The sequence below is a fragment of the Melanerpes formicivorus genome, unplaced genomic scaffold (genome assembly GCF_026170545.1).
Source record: "Melanerpes formicivorus ecotype bairdi unplaced genomic scaffold, bMelFor1.0.p_v2 SCAF_22, whole genome shotgun sequence".
Classification (NCBI taxonomy): domain Eukaryota; kingdom Metazoa; phylum Chordata; class Aves; order Piciformes; family Picidae; genus Melanerpes; species Melanerpes formicivorus.
The window spans coordinates 4,783,823-4,804,590 of record NW_027142374.1 but is presented as its reverse complement, the minus strand read 5'-3'; the positions used below and the strand labels follow the sequence as shown (position 1 = coordinate 4,804,590).

At 52.6% G+C, this 20,768-nt stretch overlaps 1 protein-coding gene and 1 non-coding gene across 3 annotated transcripts; one reads left to right on the top strand and one right to left on the bottom strand.

The window, feature by feature from the left end:
* Positions 1-4,502: 4,502 nt before the first annotated feature.
* On the bottom strand, positions 4,503-4,574 carry TRNAE-UUC (transfer RNA glutamic acid (anticodon UUC)). Its single transcript has one exon. It is a non-coding gene; the product is annotated as a tRNA-Glu (tRNA).
* Positions 4,575-5,031: 457 nt separating this feature from the next.
* Positions 5,032-18,824, top strand: LOC137447930 (ras-related GTP-binding protein A). 2 transcript variants are annotated; one of them, XM_068151942.1, is made up of 10 exons: positions 5,032-5,236; positions 5,815-5,848; positions 8,197-8,296; positions 9,255-9,321; positions 10,016-10,238; positions 11,048-11,143; positions 12,453-12,575; positions 14,842-14,933; positions 15,763-15,894; positions 18,259-18,824. In XM_068151942.1, the coding sequence occupies exons 2-10, from the start codon at positions 5,822-5,824 to the stop codon at positions 18,437-18,439; spliced, it is 1,041 nt and encodes a 346-aa protein (XP_068008043.1). In that variant the 5' UTR covers positions 5,032-5,236; positions 5,815-5,821; the 3' UTR covers positions 18,440-18,824. The 2 variants fall into 2 exon arrangements, with proteins under 2 accessions (XP_068008043.1, XP_068008044.1); XM_068151943.1 differs by having other exon boundaries at positions 5,035-5,236; positions 15,763-15,878.
* Positions 18,825-20,768: the final 1,944 nt, after the last annotated feature.

Below are 20,768 nucleotides of genomic sequence, written 5' to 3'. Positions count from 1 at the left end.
TATTCTTGCTGCCTTTTCCTGCTGTCTGGCCTGTCCTATTGGTCTGATCAGACTTCCCAGGACGCTTACATGGTGAGAGGAGAAGCAACTCCTGCTCCTACCCATGAGTTAGAGTGTGAGTGTTGTGCTGGTGTAAAGCTAATTGCACATCTCTGAGCTGAAGCAGGGATCTTTGGTGTCCCAGTTTGCATTCTCAGCCCTACAAGCTCATTACCAGCTTGGCTGCTTGCTCTGTGTAATCCTGACAGGTTCTAGAAGGGATTTTACCCTCAGAGCTGTGGCAGCAAACAGCAGTGTGACAACAGCAGGAATCTGAGAGCAGCAAAGCCTTCAGACAGGCTGCACAACTTCAAAAGCAGGGGCAGCTTCTGGCTCTCACATGAAGCTGAAAGCAGAAGCAGGAAGCTCAGTGTGAAGCTGGAGGAGGCATGCATGACACTGGGCTCTCCTGAGCAAACATGTCTAAGCGGTCATGGCTTTTTGTCTTGTCTTTTCTCTGCATGATCATTTTAGGAGATTACAGATGAGGCAGAAACCCACCAAGCTGGGAAGTTGATGGCACAGAGGCACAGAGCAGTTTGATGTGCAGCTGGTGTGATAGGTGCTGGAGCAAGAGTGCACAGGGGCAACAAAGCTGGTGAGAGGTTTGGAGAACAGGCCTTGTGAGGAGCAGCTGAGGAAACTGGGGGTGTTCAGCCAGGAGAGAAGGAGGCTGAGGGGAGACCTTATGGCTCTCCACAACTCCCTGAAAGGTGACTGACTGGGGGTCAGTCTCTTCTTCCAATAAACAAGTGGCAGAACAAGGGGAAAAGGCCTCAAGCTGTGCCAGGGAGGTTTAGGTTGGGCGTGAGAATAAACTTCACTGCAGGGTTTCTCAACCAATGGAGCTGGCTCCTCAGGTGCTTCAGTCCCCATTCCTGAAGGTGTTTACAAGCCATGTGGCTGTGGTGCTGAGGGACATGGTTTAGCACCAGCCTCCACAGGTAGGGAACGGTTAAACTGGGTGATCTGAAAAGCCTTCTTTCCAGCCACAAAGTTTCTGTCATTCTGTGTGACAGAGGAGTTCTCGGGAAGGAGTTGTCCTCTCCAGTCAGCTCTGTGCACAGCTCTGTGACATGCAGATGTTCTTGGAAAATACCCAGCTGGGCTGTTAACTGTGCCCCCCAGGCTGAGGGGTGGCCAGCCTTGAGCCCAGCTGTGACCTGACCCTGACCGAGGTGGGTTTCGGTAACGAGCCGAGCGCAGCCTTGCCTTAGACCCAGGACAGAATTAGGATGAGCTCTGTCAGCAAGCTGTTGTTCAAAGCTTTCATGACCTTCTGAAAGGATTTGGCTTCTCCTTTCTTGGTTTACCCTAAAAATCTATGTGGCAAATCCCTCTGAGACTCTTGAACTTCTGTGTTGTAATTTCGTTCCAGTTTCATTCCAGGGCATGTGGCCAGAGAGCTGTGGGTGTTTGGAGCCACACTCCTCAGAGTGTGGAGGAGAGGTCACTGGAGCTCTGGGACACTCTCTCAAGTCAATTTTTTCCAAGTGTTGTGTATTTGCTTTATTTTTTTCCCTCACAGAGTGGCTACCACCTGAAGAAGATGGAACAGCCTGTCCAGGGCAAGCCTAACAAGTGCTCTAGATCTCCTCTGCCTTCTTGGAGTTGTGGTTGAAGATGTTTGGTTGAAGCATTTGGTTAAGGATGGGGGTTCAGGTGTCCCTTCCCTGGCAGAGAACAAGGTATTGTTTTGGTTGAAAGAGACCTCTAAGATCATTGATTCCAACCATTGACCTAACACCACCATGGCCACTAAGCCATGTCCTAGAGTGCCATGCCCATGTGTTTCTTGCACACCTCCTGGATGGTGACCACCACCTCTCTGGGCAGCCTGTTCCAATGCCTGACCACATTTCAGCCCTGCTCAACTCCTCCATGTCGTAGGGAAGCCCCTGTACACCTCCTGATCTCACTGTGGGCTGTCAGCTGTATCTCAGCTCACAGAAGCAGCCTCTTGATGTTCACTTCCAGAATGAGGAGCTGCTGAGTTGTGCTGCTCTGGTGCTTTAATGCTGCTCTGAGCAGACCTGCCAACACCATAACTCCCAGCTGAGCACCAGTAGCTCCCAGGCTGAGCTGGTTTTGTGGTACTTTGTGTTGCAGCCTCGCATCAGGCTTCTGGGAAGACAAAACAGATTTCTGTGTGCTTTGTGGGCAGTAAATGGAGAAGAAGGGTCACAGAGCATTGGAAGAGGCTTCCCAGAGGGCTTGTGGAGTCTCCTTCTCTGGACACTCGCAAGACCTGTCTGGATGTGTTCCTGTGCAACCTGTGCTGGATGCTATGTCTTGCTCTGGCAGGGAGGGTTGGATTTGATGATCTCTGGAGGTCACTTGCAACCCCTAACATCCTGTGAGCCTGTGAATGGCTGAGTGGCTTAGTTCCAAAAGGCTTCTAACTTCATCTTTGTCTTCCCTGCATTTCTTCAGTCTCATCCCAGAAAGAAAAGTCTTCCTGTGGTGTACTGCAGGCTAGGAAGGTGCTGAGGGGCCTGGAACATTTCTGTGAGGAGGAAAGGCCTCAGCCTGGGGCTGTTGAGCCTGCAGAGTAGCAGCCTGAGAGGGGATCTGATCAATGCTCAGCAAGAGCTGAAGGGTGGGAAGCAAGAGGATGGAGCCAGATTCTTGTCAGTGGTGCCCAGGGACAGGACCAAGGGACAGTGGGCACAAAGTGGAAGCCAGAAGGTTCCATCTGAACAGGAGAAGAAACTTCTTTGGTGTGAGTGCGCTGGAGCCCTGGAGCAGGCTGCCCAGAGAGGTGGAGTGGTCTCCTCTGGAGAGCTTCCAACCCCAGCTGGTCATTGTGATCCTGGTCAAGCTGCTGTGGGTGCCTCTGCTTTAGCAGAGATGTTGGACTGGATGATCTCCAGATGTCCCTTCCAACCCCAACCACGCTGGGATGCTGTGATTGTGTGATCACAAGCTGCTTTTCCACCCTGGGGAGCAGGAAGTTCTCAGTTTTAGACAAAACATTTGTAAGTGTTGGCAGCTCAGTGTGCAGAAGGTGGGAAATGATTGACAGCCAGCCTCTTGTGGAGTCACTGATTTATTTGTGCTGTAGCTGCAGCAACCAGGCCAGCTGCACGACACATGAGTCATGAAGCATTTTAGGCTTTTTTCCTAATGGTAACACAATGAGAAAAGTCCAGAGGATGAAAGTGCAAAGCATGATTGCTGCCACAAAACCCCAAGTACATTGTCTCATGAAGGAGTGCTGCTATTTCTACCCCCCCCCCCCCCGCCCCAAGCTGCTGGGTTTTTAGTTTTGGAGCCTTTTTGGATTGTTGAAGTGAAAGTTTTGTCAATAAAGCTTCTGGGGCTGACGATTTGAGTGTGCAATGAACAGAGTCTGTGTGGCAGAAGACCCCGACAGCGGCTCAGGTTGGGTGCTGGCAGGGAGTGAACGTTGCCATTGTGCAGGTAAATAAAGTTGATACTTGATCTGTTTTAAAGTTTGATGCAGCTTTCTCTCCTGGAAGAATGTTGGGGAATAAACAGGGCTTCAGCAGAACAATCTGACTCGGTGCATTTTGCTTTGGAAGTGTGCTTTAAAAAGGGGAGGTGTATGTGTGAGTTATTTGAGCAGCAGCAAAAGCCAGCAGCAGGAACTTGCCCCCTTTACAGAGGTTCCCTGGGCGGCACACACCGCACCCACAGTCTCCACCGTCCTCAAGAGGGGGGCACAGAGAGCCCCTTCGTGGGACACCCTGAGGACACCCCGTCACGGACCCCCTGCCCCGTTCATCCCACCGGGCTGCCACCAGTGGTCTCCATGCATGCAGAGCCCCCAGTTCCCCCCTGACACCTGCCCAGCTGAGGGGTCTGGGATCCCCCCCAGGAGACACTGAAGAGAGCTCTTCCTGCTAGGCTGGCAGCAGCCCTCTGGTGTGGAGGTTTTGAGAGGAGGGGTAGATGAGGCTCTAGAGGGTGGTACATGAGGTGACAAAGCTCGAGGAGGGAGGGAATGTGAAGTGACAAGGTTGTGAGGATGGGGGGTGTGAGGTGACAGAGCTCTGCGGGAGCGATGTGAGGTGGTGCGGGGGCAAGGCTCTCCCTTTGTGAGGGCTGCCCCCAAACCTGCTGAGAGCGCAGTCTGATACCCCCAAAGCCCCCGGAGATTGGCAATGGACCCCTCTGCCTCCGTCAGCTTCGGGGGGTGGGCGGGCAGGAGGAGCCCGGCTCCGCCGCCCAGACGAGGACCAGAGAGCCGCGCTGCTCCGGCCGGGACACACGCAGCGCTTTGCTCCCCTGCGCTGGTGCACGTAGGGACGATTAACCCCGTGTTAACAGCTTCTGTGCTGTCAAATCGGCTTGGGCCTTCCAAACGGAGGAGGGAAATACGGAGTGGCAGCGCGCTTCCTGCTGAGGAACTCGGTGAAAAAGAAAGTGCTGTCCGAAAGAGTCAGGAGAGGACTCTGGAAGCAAGAGGCGTGGGGAGGCAGCACGGGGAAGAAAAAAGCTTCCCATACCGGGAGTCGAACCCGGGCCGCCTGGGTGAAAACCAGGAATCCTAACCGCTAGACCATATGGGAGGCGCTGAGTAGCACTTCCTCGGCTCGCCTCATATCGCTGCTAAACCCACATCCGTCAACCTTTGCTTCATAGTTCGTTTCACCGGGGACTCCTGCCCGACCAAAACCGCCACTCAGGGCCGTATGAGGCTTCAGGGAGCGCCTATCATCTGCCTCACCAGGAGCCCCAGCCCCAAACGCTGCTCATAGTGGCGCCAGGCTCCGCCAGGCCTCGCCCCCCTTTTCCCGCTTCCATAAATCCCGCCCTGCCAGTCAGCGCCTTGCCCACATCTAAGATGGCGGCTGAGACCTCGTTGCCGTCTCGCGCCGCCTCCTTCCCTCTCCTCACTCCGCCCGCCTCGCCGCGTCACGTGACGGGAGGGGACGCGCGGGAGAGGGCGGGGTGAGCGCTCACGTGACTGGCGGCGGCCGTGCAGCCCTGGGTCTCGTGAGCGCCGCTGGGGGGGGGGGGGGGGCGGGGCGGGGGGTCCCGGGTGGCGGCAGCCAGTGAGACCCTGGCGGGGCGGCGGTGTCACGCCAGCCCGAGGCTTTGAGGCCTACCCCGGAGCTCCGGCGGCTGGGCAGGCCGGCAGCACACACACACCACCCCCCGCCCCAAGCCCTGTCGCCGCCGCCCGTGGGCACTGCCGAGCCGGCCCAGGAGGTGTCTGTCGCGGCTAGAGGTAGCGGGAAGCGGCGGGGCTCAGTGACGATGGCTGAGCCGGGGGGGAACGTAGGGTGTGAAGCTGCTGTCGGTGGCCCTGGGGTTAGCTGGTGGAGGACCAGGCTGGGGGCTGTCAGGGCCTGGGGAGGGGGGTATGGAAGCACGGTGTGGGGACGTGAGTGCTGCAGTCATGGGTTGCCCGGTGCGGGCTCCAGGGGATCCTGGTGGGGAAGGGGTGGGAGTGGGGCCAGTCCTGCCTGCCGTGTGCCGGGAGAGCCGCTGTGCTGGTGTCTCCCGCTGCCTTCCAGCGCTGGCCGCATTTATCCTGCTCAGGCCTGTTTCGGCCGGGTAGTCACGGAGCGTTGCTCATCACGGGTCTGTTGGAGGGGTTTCTAGCAGGAAGAAGCTTCTGCTGGAGTTTCCCCTTTTGCCGTCTGGTGCAGAAGCTGTCAAGTGCCTGCTGAGGTGGAGATTGGGGGGAATTGTGCTGGTGCAGGAGTGCTTCCCCTTTTGCAGGATACTTCTGTGGGTGGGATTTGGGTGTTGAAGCTTGGGAGGCAGGTAGAGCAAAGTAAGAAGATGCTCTTCTCTCTGTAGGTGGGTGATGCCAAGCACAGCCATGAAGAAAAAGGTAAGAACCAAGAGGACAATCCTTGGCAGCTGGGTTTTCCTTCCCCCATCTGCTTTTGCTGATGTTGTGTGTCTGCACCTCGCTGTGTTCTTTAGCTGTCGGGTGCCTCTTCAGACTCCCAGGGTCAGCAGACACGTCTTTTGCTTAAAGAGATGGGAAGTAAAATGATGTTTGGGTTTATTTGCTGGCAAGAGCAGTGGGGCAGGCTCATTGCAGACCTTTCCACCCTTACTGCCGTTTCTGGTATGTGTTGCAAAACCCTTTGCTTGCTGTGTGCCTCCTGCAGCAGGAGGGAAGAGGATGTGCTCTGAGGATATCATAGTATCAGTCAGGGTTGGAAGGGACCACAAGGATCATCTAGTTCCACCCCCCCTGCCATGGGCAGGGACATATGCTCTAAACTACTTCATTGGCTGGTGTGGAGACCCTTCTGGTGGGTCACAAACTTGTGAGGGGAGCCTGTCATTCACGGGTAGCTCCTGGGAGGGTGGAATCTGACTCACAGGGAAAGAGCAGCACTTCTACTGAGAACTGGAAGGGTTACACTGGCAGAAATGTGGGGGTTATTCCAAGCCATTAGAGTGGCCTTGTAGAGAATATGCTGCCCTGTTGGCTGTCTTTCTGTGGTGTGCTAGGTTGGGGATTTCTGCCTGGCCCTTCATGCTGGTGACTGACCCTTTGAAAGGCCTCCACAGCCTAAACCTTGGGTTTGCCTCGGAGCCGTGCTGGGTTTCTGCAGGTGGTATGAAATAAGAGATGCTGCTGTTCTCTTTCTACTCTGTGTGTAGCTGAGGGAAGAAGACAGTGTAGCTTTGTGGTGGTTTTGCTCCAGAAGGTGTGTGACCTGAGCAGCCTCCCTGCTGGAGGAGCTAGTCCTTGTTACAAATGCTGGGGTCAGCCCCTCTTTGGAAAGGGCTCTTGCCGGCCTCTGAAGCGTTTCAGTTGCTCTCAGAACGGGATGGTGCAGTCCTGCCTCTCTTGTTTTGCTCTGAGATTCTGGTAGCCATTGCCATGCAGTTGCAGAGCAAGGATGGGAGTGGGGCAAACACTTTCCCAGCAAGTGTCTGGCACTGGTGTGGGCTGGGCAGGCAGACTGGGGCCAGTTGCATTCTTGTTAAGCCTAACCTCGCCGATGAGTTTTCAGAACTGTTGCCAAAGGCTGGGTTTGTAGCTGTGACTCGTTTGACAGCTGCTTTTGTGAGCCAGTTCCTGCTGGATGGGGCTTTAATTGCTGTATTCAGATCACAGGGCATGCTCTTTTCTTGGGTGACCATCTCCCTGCTTTCCCACCACAGTCATCCCCTGGGTTTTGGCTTCCAAAGGTTTTGGCTCTCCTTCAACCCGATGTTCTGCAAACAGGGATCTGGAGTCAGGTGTCTGCCCTGCACGACAGCCTGGTGTGCTTGGACTGGGCTGTCTCCTCTGCTTGTCACTTGGTGCTGATCTTCTGACACCTGAAACATAACTTGTTTTTCACTTCTATCAGGGAAGGGAAAAAGCATGGAGGAAAAGTGAAGGAATGGGTGGAGAATGAGTGCTGGGAGAGCAAGGGGTTGTTTCCAGCCTGGTCTTAAAGGCTTGAGATAAAGCTGTTCCTTCTGTCAGGGCAAAGTCCTTTGCTGTCATCAGAACCATTAAGTCTTTGCTTCTTTCTGGGTTGAAGGAGGAGGAGTGTGGTGTCTGGGAGGGCAGAGATCCCTCAGAGGATGGGAGGATAGTTGAAGCACCTCTCCTATGAGGACAGACTGAAGGAGTTGGGGCTGTTCAGTCTGCAGAAGAGAAGGCTCCCAGGTGACCTCATTGTGGCCTTCCAGTATCTGAAGGGGGCTACAGGAAGGCTGGGGAAGGACTTCTCAGGATCTCAGGGAGTGATAGGACTAGGGGGAATGGAATGAAGCTGGAGGTGGGGAGATTCAGGCTAGATGTGAGGAGGAGGTTCTTCACCATGAGAGTGGTGAAGCCCTGGAATGGGTTGTCCAGGGAGGTGGTTGGGGCCCCGTCCCTGGAGGTGTTTAAGCCCAGACTGGATGAGGCTCTGGCCAGGCTGATCTAGTGTGGGGTGTCCCTGCCCATGGCAGGGGGGTTGGAACTAGATGATCCATGTGGTCCTTTCCAACCCTGAATGATACTATGATACAAATGGGATGGGAAGCCATCCAGTCAGACCAGGATGGCTATCAGGGCTGTGAGGACATCTGTCTTCTGCTTTCCCAGCCACGTTGTTCTTTGCCACTCCTGAGGCATTCATATCTGAAATCTACTGATCCTGCGTTCTGGTGGCTCTGGCAGCAAGTTGTTAAGCCCAAGAGCTTTGTAGGAGCTAATTCTTTCTTCCTTTTCTTTGCCAGGTGCTGCTGATGGGTAAAAGTGGGTCTGGGAAGACCAGCATGAGGTCCATTATCTTTGCCAACTACATCGCCAGGGACACACGGCGCCTGGGTGCCACAAGTAAGGCTGGGCTTATTTGAATGGCCCATTCTCAGGGCTCCAACCCCTTTCATTAAAGGGGTGAGGCCATTCCCTCCAGCAATCCCTGCCTCTCCTTTGCTCTGGAGCAGGTAGGTGGTTGCAGATCCTCCCAGCCACCACACCTCCCAGGGAGCATCACTCCTGAGTTCAGCTGAGGGCAGGTAGGAGGCTAGACTCAGAGGGAAAGCAGCAGAGTCCAGTTTTGCTGCTTTATTGTTGGACTTTTCTCCTTCCCTCTGGTTTTGAAACAGGAAGCAGCCTTTGCTGCAGCTACATTTATTACTGGAGGAGTGTTCAGAACCCTCCTCATGGTCCACTCTGCTGGAGAAGCTTTCCCATTGTTGGCCAGCTGATGGGTTACCAGAGCTGGACACCCAGAAATCTTCCTGCCTCCCTGTGGCTTCGGCAGGGTGGTGCACAAGACTTAACTAGTATCTTCTGCCCCCTTTTTTCCCCTCCAAAGGCCCTGATCTGCTAAAGCAATATAAGATTCTTCTAACACAGGGCTATGAACAGTTGGCATCTAATGCTCCTCACTAGGAAGCACCCATAAGGAATTAATGCCATGGATTGGGGCACTCTTCCTCTTGGCTGTAAATTTGCCCTGCTGCTGGAGTTCCCATTCTTTGTGCTGCTGATGTATTTTCTTGAGGCCTTGCAGAGTGTGCTTGGAGCTACAGCAATTCCTAAAGCACCACAGAGAGCAGAGGAGATGTGAAAGGGACCCAACTTGTGGTGCTTCTCAGAACAGTGTCCTCAGCAGAGAGCAGGAGAGCCGGAATTGCACTGGGAACTGTCTGTCCTCGGTGCCTTCAGCTACAGATTTACCCACAGGGACGCAGTTTAGATGGGATTTAGCAAATGATGGGGTTCCTGGGGAGGTAGCTCTGATCTGGGAGTGTGGGCTGACACCTAAACCTCTGTTGTCTCTTTCCAGTTGATGTGGAGCACTCCCATGTTAGATTTCTAGGAAACCTGGTGTTAAACCTCTGGGACTGCGGAGGGTAGGTGCTGTTTGTTTGCTTCTGAGGCTCTTGGGAGTTAGCCCTGGGGAGGTGACAAAGCAAAGGTCCTCCTGCCCAGGAGGGATGAGGAGGCTGCTTGTGTCTGAAGGGAACAGAGCAAGCTTCAAAGAATCATAGAATTGTTTTGGTTGGCAAAGACCTCTGAGATCATCAAGTCCAGCTTTCAACCTAAGACAGCCATGTCAGTCATGTGTGTACTCAGACTGGTGAGGCAGCTCTGGGAAGAGTGGATGGGTGCCACATCTTAGCTCTGTGCATGGAGATGGGTGGAAGAGGCTGGCACAATTATGTTGTCTCTGGAGCTAATGCTTTGTAAAGCCGCAGTGTGCGGCTCCGCCCTTCCCTCGCTGGCACAAAGCTGAGCCTTTCACCTGGAGTTTCTTCTGAGGTGGTGGGAGGTGGCACTGGTTTCAGAATTGCTCCTCACCAGCTTGAGCCAAAGGGAGTGTGTGCTGAGGCGTGATGCTGAAGGTTGAGAGCGATCCTGTGGCTGTTGGAAGGGACGTTCTGAGGAGCGCTCTCCCACTGCTGAGCCTCAGCAGAGCTGTCCCAGGGTCGCTCAGCCTCAGCTCAAAATTCAAACCTTGCCTTGCTGGTGGGAGGTAGCAATGCTAAACTAGACCTGGTTGCTCTGACAGGAGGCTCCTTGCTTTGTTGCTCTGCCCCTCCTCAGCCAGGACACCTTTATGGAGAACTACTTCACCAGTCAGCGGGACAACATCTTCCGCAACGTAGAAGTCCTCATCTATGTGTTTGATGTAGAGAGCCGGGAGCTGGAGAAGGACATGCACTACTACCAGTCCTGCTTGGAGGCAATTCTGCAGAACTCTCCTGATGCAAAGATCTTCTGTCTGGTGCACAAGATGGATTTGGTGCAGGAGGATCAGCGGGATTTGGTGAGAAGCTGATAGTTGCCATAGAAATGGATCCCAATAGAGCATCCTCGGACTCCGCTAATGCCTTGCGATTTCCTGCTTCAAAGGCAGCCCCATCAGAGCTGTTCCTCAAAGGCTTCCTCAGATGTTGAGAGCTGTCAGAGCCCTCTGAGCTTTCTCTGCCTTCCCTGCATTGTATGTCACCTCTGTCTCTAATATAATCTAGTGGGGAACAGAAGGAGTGATAGTTAGTGACAGTTGCTCTAAACCTTTTCTTTCATAGCTCTGATCATAGAATCACAGAACAGTTGTGGCTGGGAAAGAGCTTTGAAGACTGAGTCCAACTATTAGCTAACTCTACCAAGTCTGGTGCTAAATGCATGATTCTAGGGCTTTTACCAGAGCTTGGCTTCAGAAGGCAGGTAGGACTGGAAGTGAGGAAATTACCTTAAACTTGCTGCGCACCATCCAAGGGGCAACAGCCCCAAAGCGGAAGCCAGGAGGTTGCACTGGAACTTCTTTGGTGTGAGGGTGCTGGGGCCCTGGAGCAGGCTGTGCAGAGGGGTTGTGGAGTCTCCTTCTCTGGAGAGATTCCAACCCCACCTGGAGATTGTGAGTAGGTGCCCCTGCTTCAGCAGGGGGTCTGGGCTGGATGATCTCCAGAGGTCCCTTCTTACCCCCACCATGCTGGGGTTCTGTTTCCAGGGATGGGGCACCTACCAGAGAGTCCTAGAATGGTTTGTGTTGGAAGGGACCTTTAAGATCCCCTTCCAGTGGATCCTGTTGCTCCAGTGTTTACAGTGCACTGCTGATCTTGTTCTGTTCCCCAGATTTTTAAGGAGCGTGAGGAGGACTTGAAGCGCCTTTCCCGTCCCTTGGAGTGTGTTTGCTTTAGAACCTCCATCTGGGATGAAACACTTTACAAGGTTTGTGCAGCTCCTTGTCCTTACCTGGCTGCCCTTCTCACGCTGCAGAGCGAGAGCATGAGGAAGGAGAGTGGACAGTACAATCACAAAGTGTTTGGGTTGGGAAAGACCTCCAAGATGGAGTCCAACCCTTAACCCAGCACTGCCAGGGCACCACCAAGCCGTGTCCCTCAGCACCACATCTCTGTGGCTTTGAAACCCCTTCGGGGATGGGGACTCCACCACTGCCCTGGGCAGCCTGGGCCAGCATTTGACAACCCTTTGGGGGAAGAAAATGAGCAGGATAAACCAAGCAATTGCTCCTGCTTTATTAGTGACTAGCTCCTTTAGTCCTTCAGCATCCTGGGTTTAGAGAAAGTGAAACTCCTCCACATGTTGGAGTCACAGTGTCTGTGCTCTTGAGTGGGTTTGTCTGGGTGCAGTGCAGACAGAAGTGTTGCCAAACTAAAAGTAGGATGATTTAAGGCTGTTGGGTGGAATTTTAGTTTCTCTGTGACTGATGTAGAGAACTTGAGGTAGTGAAGTTTACTCAGGTCTGGGCTACTGCTGCTGGCAGAGTTACCTGGACATGCAAGTGGGCAAAGTTTCTCAGCCTTGCCTGGGCTATCAAGTCCAAGGTCCTGCCTCTGGGGAGGAGCAACATCCTGCATCAGTAACCATGAGGAGCTGACCTGCTGGAAAGCAGAGAAGGGCCTGGGACTGCTGGTGGACCATATAAGTTATCCATGGGATAGTAATGTGCCCTTGTGGCCAAGAGGGCCAATGGTCTCCTGGGGTGCAGGAAGAAGAGTGTGGCCAGCAGGTCAAGGAAGGTTCTCCTCCCCCTCTACTCTGCCCTAGCAAGGCCACATTTGGAGTACTGGATCTGGTTCTGGGCTCCCCACTTCAAGTGGAACTCAATGCTTCTGGAGAGAGTCCAGTGGAGGCTACAAATACACTGAGGAGCCCAGAGAAGATCAGCTTGAGAGGGGCTCTGATCAGTGCTCAGCAAAGAGCTAATGTGGGGGGCAAGAGGATGGGGCCTTTGGTGTGAGAGTGCTGGAGCCCTGGAGCAGGCTGCCCAGGGAGGTTGTGGAGTCTCCTCTGGAGAGATTGCAACCCACCTGGACACTTTTCTGTGAGGCCTGCCCCAGGTGATCCTGCTTTAGCAGAGGGGTTGGACTGGACCTCCAGAGGTCCCCTCCAGCCTCTACTGTTTTGTGTTCAGCACACAGAACTGCAATTAATCTATTTTTGAGCACATTGCACAAGAGGGCAGGGCAGTGTCGTGCTAACACAGCCCTTCTGTTGTGTCTTTCTTTGTTGGCAGGCTTGGTCCAGTATAGTCTATCAGCTGATCCCCAATGTCCAGCAGCTGGAAATGAACCTGAGGAACTTTGCTCAGATCATTGAGGCAGATGAAGTGCTTCTGTTTGAGAGAGCCACGTTCCTGGTGAATACAGCAGCTCTGCCCTTTGGGCTCCTCTGCCCGCCCTAGGACCCGCTTCCCGGGATGCAAAGTGCTGATGTGGCAGTGGCCCAGCAAGAGGTGCCAGTGCCAGATGGCAGAATGCCACCATCCAGGCTGTCTGATACTGAAAGTAGCTGACATGACTCCATGGCTCATGGGACCTTCCCAAAATTTCCACTCCTAGCAGCTGAGCTGAGGGCTTGGTCGGTGTTTCCCCTCTGCCAGGCTCAGAGAGGCTTTCAGATCCCATTCTGTTCTTGGCCATGGGATTGCTTCAAGAATCATTTTTTGCACAGGGGGGGTGGAAAAAGCAACCCTCCTTCAGCTTGAAATGAGCCTCTTCAGTTCCTCCTGCCCTGCTGTTTTTACTGCTCTGGGTTTTTGGTGGGGTGGCTTTTTGTCTGATGCTCTCTAAATCCAGAGCATGGATGGAGGATCACAAGCAGTTGGATTGCAGCAGTGTTTGGAGTTAGCACCTGTGTGGTAACTCTGCTTCCAGTTTGTTGTCTCTGTGAGGTAAAAGGTGTTGGTTAAAACCACTGTCCATCCACACTCTGGGCTTCTGCTTTCTCATCAGACTCTGCACCAGACTTGGAAGGAAGGGGTTTGAGTTTTGAGTGCTTTCCTTGACAGCCAAATGTCTGCTTAGGACATGAAGGAAGGAGTGTGGAACAGGAGCCATCACTTTTCTCTCTTCTTAACCTCTGAGGAGTAAACACTCACCATTTCTCCAGGTTCTGATCTTTTGTAGGTGATAGATAGTTCCACTTTGGTGGTATCCAGCAGCACTTTCATTACTGTATTTTTACTGAGGATAATCTTGATGATGACTTAAAGGCTCTTCTTTTTTTCCATGTGTTCCCTTTTTTGTTATTGTTGTGGTTTTTTCCCTCCTGGAGTGAAATGTTCTTTTGAATTTGTATCCAAATCACAGTAACAGAAAATCCTACCTGACAAGTCAAGGAATGAACTTGCAAGTGGTGAAGGCTTTGGCATGAGTGTGGGCCCTGAGCCTGGCTAAACCTCAGTTCCCAGGAAGAGTTGGGCAGGTTTAAAAAGTAGGATGTAGATGATCATTTTAAGGTTCTCAAGAGGGGAGGGGAAAAAAACCCCAACAAACAAACAAATCTAACCAAAAATCTTAGTTCTCACAAGGCTGTGACTCCGTAGGTGGAAAATGAAGTGTTTAAGATCTTGGGGAGAGAGCATCTGGCACTTCCAGCACAAGCTGGTTTCAGGGCTCTTAAGAGCTTAAAGCACACAACATGAGGTAGTTAAAATACTCTTTTTTGTTTGCTGTGGGAACAAAAGGTGATAGAACTGTTTGGTTGTGCAGTAAGAGCAGCTCTTGGCCCAGCTGGGCTAAGGAGTGAAGGTCTGAGGCTGTGATAGAACTGTTGGTTGTGCAGTTAGAGCAGCTCTTGGCCCAGCTGGGCTGAGGAGTGAAGGTCTGAGGCTGTGATAGAACTGTTTGGTTGTGCAGTAAGAGCAGCTCCTGGCCCAATTGGACTAAGGAGTAAAGGTCTGAAGCTGTGATAGAACGGTTTGATTGTGCAGTCAAGGCAGTTCTTGGCCCAATTGGACTAAGGAGTAAAGGTCTTGGAGCTTGTGAAAATGACTGGGGAGAGGGAGCTATGGATGCTGCTGCAAGGATTCCTCAGAACTCTGGATCCTCGGAAGCTTTGCATCCAGGCACTAAGTTCTATTTGCTGCTGGATCGCTCTTGGGGAGGGAGGATGAGGAGTTGATCTGAATACAAGCAGCTTACACATCTTGGGCTGACTGGGTGAACTGGTGGAGAGAGAACTCTCAGGGAAACCCTTCTGCTGTCCTTGAGGAGGAAAGGCTTGTGTTGTCTTGGAGAGCAGGCTTTGTGTGTCCTACCTCTTGAGGAATGGGGACATTCTCAGGTTCAGCCCTTGGGAATCTGTAGCACAATAGACTGTGGCAGGAAAAGCTCTTCCAGCCCTTGTCAAGTGTCCTTTCCCTCCTCTGAGGGGATGCTTAGGCATTTATTTATTCTTTTTTCCCCTCTCCTTGCATTTCTTTCTTTAACTCAAGATCTAAGTTGCTGCTAAATGGGGAGATTAACACCTCACACGGCCAAATAGTTTCCCAGATTCAATCAGTAGAAGACAAAGGGAATCCCTGGCCTGATCCCCACCCATTTACCCTCATTTCCATGGAGCCCGGGGAGTCTGTAGTGAAACAAATGACTAACCCCGCCCTCTCTCCTTGTGCCTTGCAGGTCATTTCTCACTATCAATGCAAAGAGCAGCGAGATGTCCACAGGTTCGAGAAAATCAGCAACATTATTAAACAATTCAAGCTCAGCTGCAGGTGAGCTGGCTGGGGATACACTCACCAGATACTCTGGCTTCATTCTCCACATCAGTGCTAGTTGCAGGGCTCCTCAGCAAGCTCGAGGTGGTGGAGCGGAGTTGCACCGCGCTTAAACACAACTGAGTTAATTGTTACAGAATCACTTTGCTTGGGAAAGACCTTTAGGTTCAGCCAGTCCAACCATCAACACTGCCAGGTCACCACTAACCCGTGTCTCTCAGCACCACATCTTCGGTAACTTCCTCCTTTGCTGGTGGCTCAAAGAGATTTGTTGGGAAACAGCCGTTTTCTTTGAAGCCCTATTCTCCTGGGCAGCTGTAGGCTTGAGCTGCCAAATCAGTGAGATTGCTGAGGTGTCCATCAAAGCACAGAATCATGGAGTGGTTTGGGGCTGGAAGGGATCTTAAAGATCATCTAGATACAGTCCCCCTGCCACGAGCAGGGACACCTACCACGGGCAAGCTGTTACACCTGTGGGGTGAGTGCTGTCTGCTGCCTGGCCCTGGCTGTGGTGGGGCTGTAGATCTTGAGCTAGCTTCACCACTTACTGCACAAACCATTTCATAGCCTCCTTTAGCCTAAAGCTAAAGAGTTTTTTCTTAAAAGAAAGAAAAAAACACCCATCAAACCCCAACCAATCTTAGGTCACACAACCTGCACAAGCCTGGTGTTACCTACCCAGCAGTGTCTCAGGCACTCCTTTGTTGCTCCACCAATGGTCTGTTGGCTACCTGGGCACAAAAGCTGTTGGAGCAAGGTTACAGTAATGGTTCATTGACTTCCTTTTAATTCATCCTTTCTTTTTTTTTTTCCCCTCCCCTCTTAGTAAGCTGGCAGCTTCTTTCCAGAGCATGGAAGTGAGGAACTCTAACTTTGCTGCTTTCATTGACATCTTCACATCCAACACATACGTGATGGTGGTGATGTCTGACCCTTCGATACGTAAGTTGGAGCAAAGGCAAGCTGCTGGCCTGCTTTTGCAGGGATAAAAGGCTGGAGGAGTTGTAGAATGCCAGGCTGGAAGGGATCCCATCTGGTCCAACCTTTCTAGGAGTCTAGTTTAAACTCTGTTGCTCATTAAAAATGAAGGCAAAGGGGTGTAAACTGATTGTGACGAAAAGGCAGAGAGGGATCTGCTGTCCTGCTGGTTTGCCCTGCCTGAGCAAGAGGGTGGGGAAGGTGGCTCAGAAATGACTTGCCTTGCAGAAGGTGGCTGTGCCTTCAGCAGCTCAGCTATTTCATGGATTCATAGAGTAGTTTGGGTTGGAAGGGACTTTGAAGATCCCCAAACCCCTTCCCATGGTCAGGGACACCTCTTACTAGACCAGGTTGCTGCATTTGTTGCTGTTGAGTGCAGGATCACAGCAGTGGTGGGGAACCACTACAACAGATGTGACCTGATTTAGGAGGTCACTTCTAATAACCTATTTTGGGCTGTTCTGCTCTGGCAGCCCCAGTGATGTTTTTGGAGAGGAAGCAGAGATGGATCATGTTTGAGTGTTTTTGCTCTTGCTGCCTGAGCTGGCTTTGGTGGCCCAGGACTCTAATTATAGCAGCATCTATTTATCTTAAAGCAGAAGCAGCAGCCAGCCCTGGGAGGCACAGTGTGACACAGCTCCAACCCAGAATGTTTCTCTTAGGGCTTGAGGTGCTTAGGAGACACTGTCCAGGACAGCCTCGTGGCTTAGTGTTGATGCTTCCTGTCCTCTTCTCCTCAAAGGGTTTACTGAAATAGGGAACACTCGTGGGAAGCTTGTGACTGGAGTACAGCCCTGAGACTGCTGTGCTGCAGGAGGAGCTGTGGTGACTTGTGCACCACCCCTGGGGGCAGACTGACCATAGATCACTCTGGCTTGGCCTCCAGAATCCCAGCACGGTGGGGGTTGGAAAGGAGCTCTGGAGATCATCCAGTCCAACCCCTCTGCTCAAGCAGGGTCACTCAGAGGTGACCTACTGTGACCAGGATCACAATGTCCAGCTGGGTTTGGAAGCTCTCCAGAGAAGGAGACTATAACAACCTCTCTGGGCAGCCTGCTCCAGGGCTCCAGCACCCTCACGCCTAAGAAGTTTCTCCTCACTTCCAGATGAAACCTCCTGGGTTGCAGTTTGTGTCCCTTACTCCTTGTCCTGTCACTGGGCACCAATGAGAAAAGTCTGGCCCCATCCTCTTGCTGAGCAATAAGAAGATCCCCTCTTCTCCAGGCTCTCAGCTTTTCCTCCTCACAGAGATACTCCAGGCCCCCCAGCATCCTTACTCTGGACTCTGTCCAGTAGTTCCTTGTCTCTCTTAAAGCGGGGAGCCCAGAACCAGATCCAGTACTCCAAATGTGGCCTTGCTAGGGCAGAGTAAAGAGGGAGGAGAACCTTCCTTGACCTGCTGGCCATGCTCTTCTTCCTGCACCCCAGGAGACCGTTTGCCTTCTTGGCCACAAGGGCACATTGCTATCCCATGGGTAATTTAGGTTTACTGTCCACCAGCACTCCCAGGTCAGCCTCTCACCTGTACTGGTGCAGGATGTTGTTCCTCCCCAGGTAGAGGACTTACTTTGAATTTCATGAGGTTCTCCTGCCCAGGCTTGGAGGCTTGGGGAAGGGTCTGACTGAATGGCAGCAACAGCCTGGTGGTGTTTTACTGGGATCAGCAACAACTCAGAGCTGAGCTGGAACGGGCTGCTCAGGGAGGTTGTGGAGCCTTCTTCTTTGGAGACTTTCAAGACCCATCTGGATGCATTCCTGTGTGACATGAGCTGGATTCTGTGGTCCTGCTCTGGTGGGGGGGGGGTGGACTTAGAATAGAATAAACCAGGTTGGAAGAGACCTTCAAGATCATCAAGTCCAACCTATCACCCAACACCATCTAATCAACTAACCCATGGCACCAAGCACTCTATCAAGTCTTCTCCTGAGCACCTCCAGGGATGGTGACTCCACCACCTCCCTGGGCAGCACATTCCAATGGGCAATCATTCTCTCTGTGAAGAATTTCTTCCTAACATCCAGCCTAATTCTCCCCTGGCACAGCTTGAGACTGTGTGCTCTTGTTCTGGTGCTGATTGCCTGGGAGAAGAGACCAACCCCCTCCTGGCTACAACCTCCCTTCAGGTAGCTGTAGAGAGCAGTAAGGCCTCCTTCAGAGGTCCCTTCCAACCCTTTACATCCTGTGAGTTTTGCCCAGCAAAGGAGAGGTGGGCTTGAGATAAGAGCTCTTTGGTGAGGACAGTGCTGTTGGGCAGCAGCTGGGTTGTGAGGACTGGCTGGCTGTCATTCCTTTTTAACTTGGTCTTTTATCTCCCCTCTCCCACTTCCCCCCCTCCCCCCCCAGCCTCTGCGGCCACGCTGATCAACATCCGCAACGCCAGGAAACACTTCGAGAAGCTGGAGAGAGTGGATGGACCAAAGCACAGCCTGCTGATGCGCTGAGCCTCGGCCCTGAGGGCACCACGGGGCTCCTGGGGGGGGGAGAACAAAGGAATTGGAACTGCTTCTTTTTTAGGAGAATCTAACAATGTTTGATGTCTTTTGTTGGGCTTTGAAATGAGTGTTGCTGCTTTATTTTTTTCTCCTGTTAACGTTGGACACTAGTCCCTGGGAGGATGGCTGGATCCATGTTGGACCTGCTCCAAGAGACTTCCCTGGCAGCCTGTGGGGTTGGGAAGATGGCAGGACGAGGTGATGTGCATGTGCTCTCGTACTCCTGGCTGGCCTGGTGGCACACGGCAGAGCCAGTGTGGGTGCTTTGCTCCTGGGTGATGCTGACTGATGGCATGAGTGGCAGGAATGGGGTATTTGCTGTTCTCTGGGTGGGTTGCTAGAATCCCTTTATAGAAATTTCTCCTTGTCTTCAGTCATGGAAATAAATTTTTGCTACCAGGGATTTGAGATCCTAGAGCTTTGGACAGCAGGTTCTCTTCCTTCTCAAAGCAGCTTTGGTGAGTGGATCTGTAACACAGGCTGGTGGAATCCCTGCATGGTGGGGTTCAGAAGGGACCCCTGGAGATTACCCAGTCCAATTCTTCTGCTCAAGCAGGGGCACCCACAGCAGCTTGCCCAGGATCACAATGGCCAGCTGGGGTTGGGAGCTCTCCAGAGAAGGAGACTCCATAGCCTCTCTGGGCAGCCTGCTCCAGGGCTCCAGCACCCTTGCACCAAAGAAGTTTCTCCTCCTGTTCACATGGCTTCCAGTTTGTGTCCATTGCCCCTTGTCTTGTCCTGTCCCTGGGCACCACTGAGAAGAGTCTGGCTGCACCCTCTTGCCCCTTAGCCTTTAGCTCTTGCTGAGCCTTGAGAAGATTCCATCTTCTCCAGGCTAAAGAGCTTCTCTTTCTCCTTCCCTATTTTTGGAGACTGACTGAAACAATCCCACAATTCCATTTAAGAGCACTTTTTCCCCACATGGAGGTAAAAACCCAGTCCACAGGTGAAGCATTTGGGTTGGACATGGCCTCTTTCCACTCACCAAAGTGGTAGGTAAGGGTGGCCAAAGCCCTTGAGTGACCAAGCAGTGAGCTAGTCCTGCTATGTCTGATCTTCATTCTGGTGAGTCAGGAGGAACTGTAGGACGTGTGGTCAGTGCAGGAGCTGCAGGAGTTGTTTGTGATGAGCTGCTTGGACTTCACTTGACATCAGTGTCTATTTTTTACTGGATTTTTGGTGTGGTTTCCATTAAACAGGACCAGCAGTGCAATGAGTTGGGGCATCTCTGGCTTGCTGGGTGAGAACTGATGGTTGTCACCATCTCTCCTCCTTATTCCCCCCCCACCCCCTTCAAATTCCTCTGTGAAGAAGGGTGTGGTGACTCTGAGCCCAGCTCTCTATGTTGTGTTCCCAAAACCCTGCTTTCCTCCCTGCCCAGACACATGCTGGGGAGGTCTGTCAGGAGCCAGGAGCTGAAGGGCATGTCTGAAGGGGGAAGCTGAGAGCTCCTCACAGAGCTTCCATCCATTCTTGCTCTTCATGGCACTGAGCGCCCGTGTCTCACACCGCCTCCTCAGCAGATGTTGGTGCTCTCTCAGGCTGGGTGTGGAGGAGGAGGATCCTCGAGGCAGTGTCCTCATGGGAGAAGAACAAACTGAGATTCCTGTTAACAATTCAGGTGCTGGAAGTTCTGGAGAACTTGGACACCCTTTGTTGTAATCTCCAGCCTCTTTCCCATTTGCCTTCAGTGCTGGGGAGGGAACAGCAGATCTCCCCCATGGTTGCTTTTGCCCTGATGTTGAGGTGGAGCAAGCAAAGACACAGCTACGGTCACCTCTTGCAGATGCTGCCTCACCACACAGACATGGTCAATCCCTGCCCTTCTGCTCTGTGGGGGAACTTTAGGGCTTTCTGTGCCCCAGCCTGCCCTCAGTGCTGTTGAGGAGGGCAGGAGGATGAGTTGCTGCTGATCCATGTTGCTGCTAGGTGTTCAAGGAACTTGTGGCCGTGGTTTAATGGCCCTGGTGGCCTCAGGACTCAGCCTCGGAGGTCTTTTCCAACAGAAACAAGTCTATGATTCCAAAAAGTCATGGGAGCCTTGTGTCATACCTCAGGTGTTCCTCTGAAGGAACTTCAGGAAGGGCTTCACTTGCAGGAGACCACTGTCACAACTCAGGAGAGCAGAAGGTGGCTTATGGCCAGAGTTCCAGCACAGACTGAGGCACCTTCTGCTGCAAGGCCATTTTCATAGCAGGCAGCTGGAGATGGAGGGAAGGATGGTGGGAACTGCTGCCTCATTTCCATGGTTACATGGAGCTGGGTTTCCATAGGGAATAAACTTCTGCAGTGGAAGTGGGATGATGGTAAGAGGGAGGAAATACGGGGTGAGGTGAGGGAGGAAATAAGGGGTGAGGTGAG

Coding starts and splice junctions, on each gene's coding strand:
- LOC137447930 (XM_068151942.1), top strand. CDS start 5,822: ATGCCAAGCACAGCCATGAAGAAAAAG. Junction 5,849..8,196: donor GCACAGCCATGAAGAAAAAG/GTAAGAACCAAG, acceptor TTTCTTTGCCAG/GTGCTGCTGATGGGTAAAAG. Junction 14,934..15,762: donor CAATTCAAGCTCAGCTGCAG/GTGAGCTGGCTG, acceptor CTCCCCTCTTAG/TAAGCTGGCAGCTTCTTTCC.